The 3,305-nt window shown below is 39.8% G+C and overlaps 1 protein-coding gene across 1 annotated transcript in view; it reads right to left on the bottom strand.

Annotated features, from left to right (window-relative positions):
• PURG (purine-rich element binding protein G) overlaps positions 1–3,305 on the bottom strand; it is a 41,755-nt gene that overhangs the window by 37,027 nt on the left and 1,423 nt on the right. Inside the window, exon 3 of the mRNA XM_010838856.1 lies at positions 2,518–3,300. Coding sequence (XP_010837158.1) covers positions 2,518–3,300 — 783 coding nt within the window. The remainder of the gene's footprint in view (positions 1–2,517; positions 3,301–3,305) is intronic.

Here is a 3,305-nt window from a genome sequence, read left to right as displayed (position 1 = left end):
GAAAATTTGGCTGCTTAACCCATTTTTAACTTAAATTGTTAATGAAAATTAAACTAATAATATTTATATACAATGAGTTAAAGATATTTACGTCTGACATAGTAGTGTGTGTGTGTGTGTATATATATATCACACACATATATACATACACATATATGTATATATATATAGACACACACACTCGAATCTTACCAGAGTAAAATCCAAAAAGGAAATTATTTAGACTTAACGGATATAAATATATTAGAAGAGAAGGTTTTAAGAGAGAGTACACAGTCACAGCAATAGTGATAGGAATGCTCAAATAGTGGAATAGTCACAGCTCCAGTTTGCCAAAATCTGACAGGTTATTATTCATAGGCACTATGATGGGCAGCAAAGCAATCAGTAGTATTGTAATTCAAGGGCACACCATTCCTTCCTAGACCCCAAAGCTACTTTTTATCAAGCCTATAATAGTTACTTTACAGTGAGGACTGTTTAAAGATCCTTGCTACTTTTAGAGTCTCAACACCCACCATGTGCTATTAACTCTAGTACTAACATCATCTTCTAACCTTCAGCTGTTCCACAGTGATCCAGATGGTCCACAATTATAATGAACTAGTGAGATTCCTTCACACTGTTTGAGGAAACCGGAAACACAATCCGTAAGCCAACACCAGCATATACGTCTGGGTTACTGACTGCTTGTTTTTAAGTAACATGAATTAGTGAAATTAATTTTCTTAATTCATCTCATTTAGTGACCTTTTGGGGGACAACCTCTGGAGGGAAAACAACTGTTAAAATAATTGTGAATTACTTATAGCGTAAAGAAGAAGAGCTACATTCTGATCTCAATCCGTGCAGTCAGCTCTCATCAATGAGAGCTATATTTAGGGGTTGAAATCAGTGTTTGGCTCCTAAACATGATTATATGGACTTATTGTGTGGGAGGTGAGTAAAGCCAAGAGAAAAGACAGTAATTTCATTCAGAATAAAATGCAGCTCAACAGATAAAATTTCAGTCAGTTAATACAGGGTGGGTTGGTACACATATACATTATATCCACTTGTTTAAAAAACTGCTTAGGTGTTGGAAAATTGCAGTGGCACTTCCTGGAAAGTAATTTTTCATACAAGTAAATGGGTGAGTCTTGTGTAAGTAAACTTTTTTAAGTATCATAAAGAGCACCTTGGAAAATGCCTGAATTTTCTTTTCAAATATGCTTATAACCAATCTTCAAATAATATTTTTTCAGGCTGAAATTTTATGTTTATTCTAAATGCTTTTTAGAAAAGAGAAAACTTTTCCTGGAATTAAAACACCTGTAAAAGTCAGGTTTATACTGGAAGTGTTGAAATGGTCTTAAGGTGCTAAAAGTGCTACTAAAATATATTATTATAGATGTGTTTTTATATCAGATAACTGGTGCACCAACCCCTCTGAAATCGTGTTAAAGCAGCAGCAAAAACTGTAATACCTTGAGTCTATGATATATTTTGGGAAAGAACCTCTTACAACCTTCAAATTAGTATGAAAAGCTAAAATATCAAGATTTCCATAGCAAAGCCATAGGATGAAGCCTCCCACGCAACAGTGACATAAAAAGTAATTCCTGAAACTTTGGAAAGCCACTAATAATATATGGTACAATCATCAGAGGTGAAGATAGGATTGTAACTAGCTTAGAATAACCAATAAAAACTCTCATGGCGTTGATACGGCAAGTGTAAACTGTAGGGTTACCACAAAATTTGAAATTATAGCATACTATAGTAACTAAGATTTGATTCTTTAATGGGACTGTTTAATATTCAGTTATCCAATGGACATTGAATGTATTTCAACTTGTCCTTTTATAAATAAATAAATATATTAGAATAGAAGTCAATTTCTGTTTCTGTGGTAACTGTCCTACAGGTAATCCTAGCAGCTTTTAATGAAGTAGGCATGGAATCCTTTTTTGGGGGAACTTATTAAGTAGAAATTCACACTTCCATATTAGGTATATGTATTTTTTTCAGGCTTATGTCATAGTGCAATGTAAATCTTAGCTAGGGTACTTGGAAGGTCAGAATGTCATACTTTGTGCTGATCTGCATACTTCAATAGTCTGGAGCAGTTGAAGCAGCTAAACTATTTAGCTCTGGGAAGGCAGGAGTTCCCATAAGAATTAGAGTGTTCTACGGGTAACATAACATAAGAATCAGACTCCTTGAAGTATAAACTACTAGAGGTATTACTGATAACAAAGGGCCCCCAAAGAGGAGAAATTTCTTCAAATGAGTATGGATCAGTTCTTTTAGCCAATCTATGATTTTAACTTTTGCCTGATGGAGTTCACTTTCATCTTAGTCGAGGCACGCTTGTTCTTCACCACTGGCCCTTCTGCCATCCATGCTCTTTTCTTTATGGCTGTTGCAAATTTTCCTCATCTCTTCTTCATACTTGATAAAATTCTCCCCAAACCTTGTCCAAGCCTTGAACGGAACGGTAATAGTATTACGGTAAGGTGGCCTCACCTCACTTACCTTCAGGAAAATTCCATATTTATTAGAGCCCACATCAAAGTAGAACCTTTTATTGTCCACTCTGAAAGAAGTCCCCTCGGGGAGTTCCACGGGGTCGTCGTCTCCACCTCTGCGTTCTTCGATGTCCCCTTCGCCATAGTCTTCGATGAGCTGAACCAAGGCGTCACGGAACTCGATCATTCCTTGAGCTGGGAGGACAATAGTCTGCTCCAGGCCCAAAGTGTGGCCAAAATAACCTATCATGCCAGTACCCCGCATCATGGTTTGTCTAATCCTTAGGAAGCGACCCCGCTGGTTTTCCTTCAGGTCTAGATAGTATTTCCTGTTGTCCCTCTCGATGTAGTCTGTTTTGAGGACACTGTGAGGGTGCTCTTCGGACCCCACCGAGACCGGCGGGGAGGGCGCTGAGTGCTTCTGTCTCCTCCTGGAGCTCTGCTCTTTGCCGTGACCGTGCTCTTGCCGGTGGCCTTTCAGGCCCAGGTGGGCATAGTGCTCGATGAAGTCCCCTAGACAGTCCTTCAGCTCCGCTGCCACCGACAGGGAGAGGGTCAGTTTACTCTTTCTGATATTGTCTTGCCGGCCTCTCCCTATCCAGACTTCGGCTATCTTGAGGAACCGGCCCCGCGAGCTCTGCTTCACGTCTAGGTAAAACCTCTTTTTCTGGATGTCCACTCGTTTGGAGGCCAGCTCCTGGATTTCGGCTGCGCCCCCAGCCTGATTAGGGGTGGCTGAAGCCGCGTAGTGGGGGTAGTGGGAGTGCTGGGCCTGGGGGTACAGTCTACTCTTGC

The sequence above is a fragment of the Bison bison genome, unplaced genomic scaffold, assembly GCF_000754665.1.
Source record: "Bison bison bison isolate TAMUID 2011002044 unplaced genomic scaffold, Bison_UMD1.0 scf7180017864105, whole genome shotgun sequence".
Lineage (NCBI taxonomy): Eukaryota > Metazoa > Chordata > Mammalia > Artiodactyla > Bovidae > Bison > Bison bison.
The sequence above is the reverse complement of the archived record's forward strand: the minus strand, read 5'-3'. Positions and strand labels throughout refer to the sequence as shown.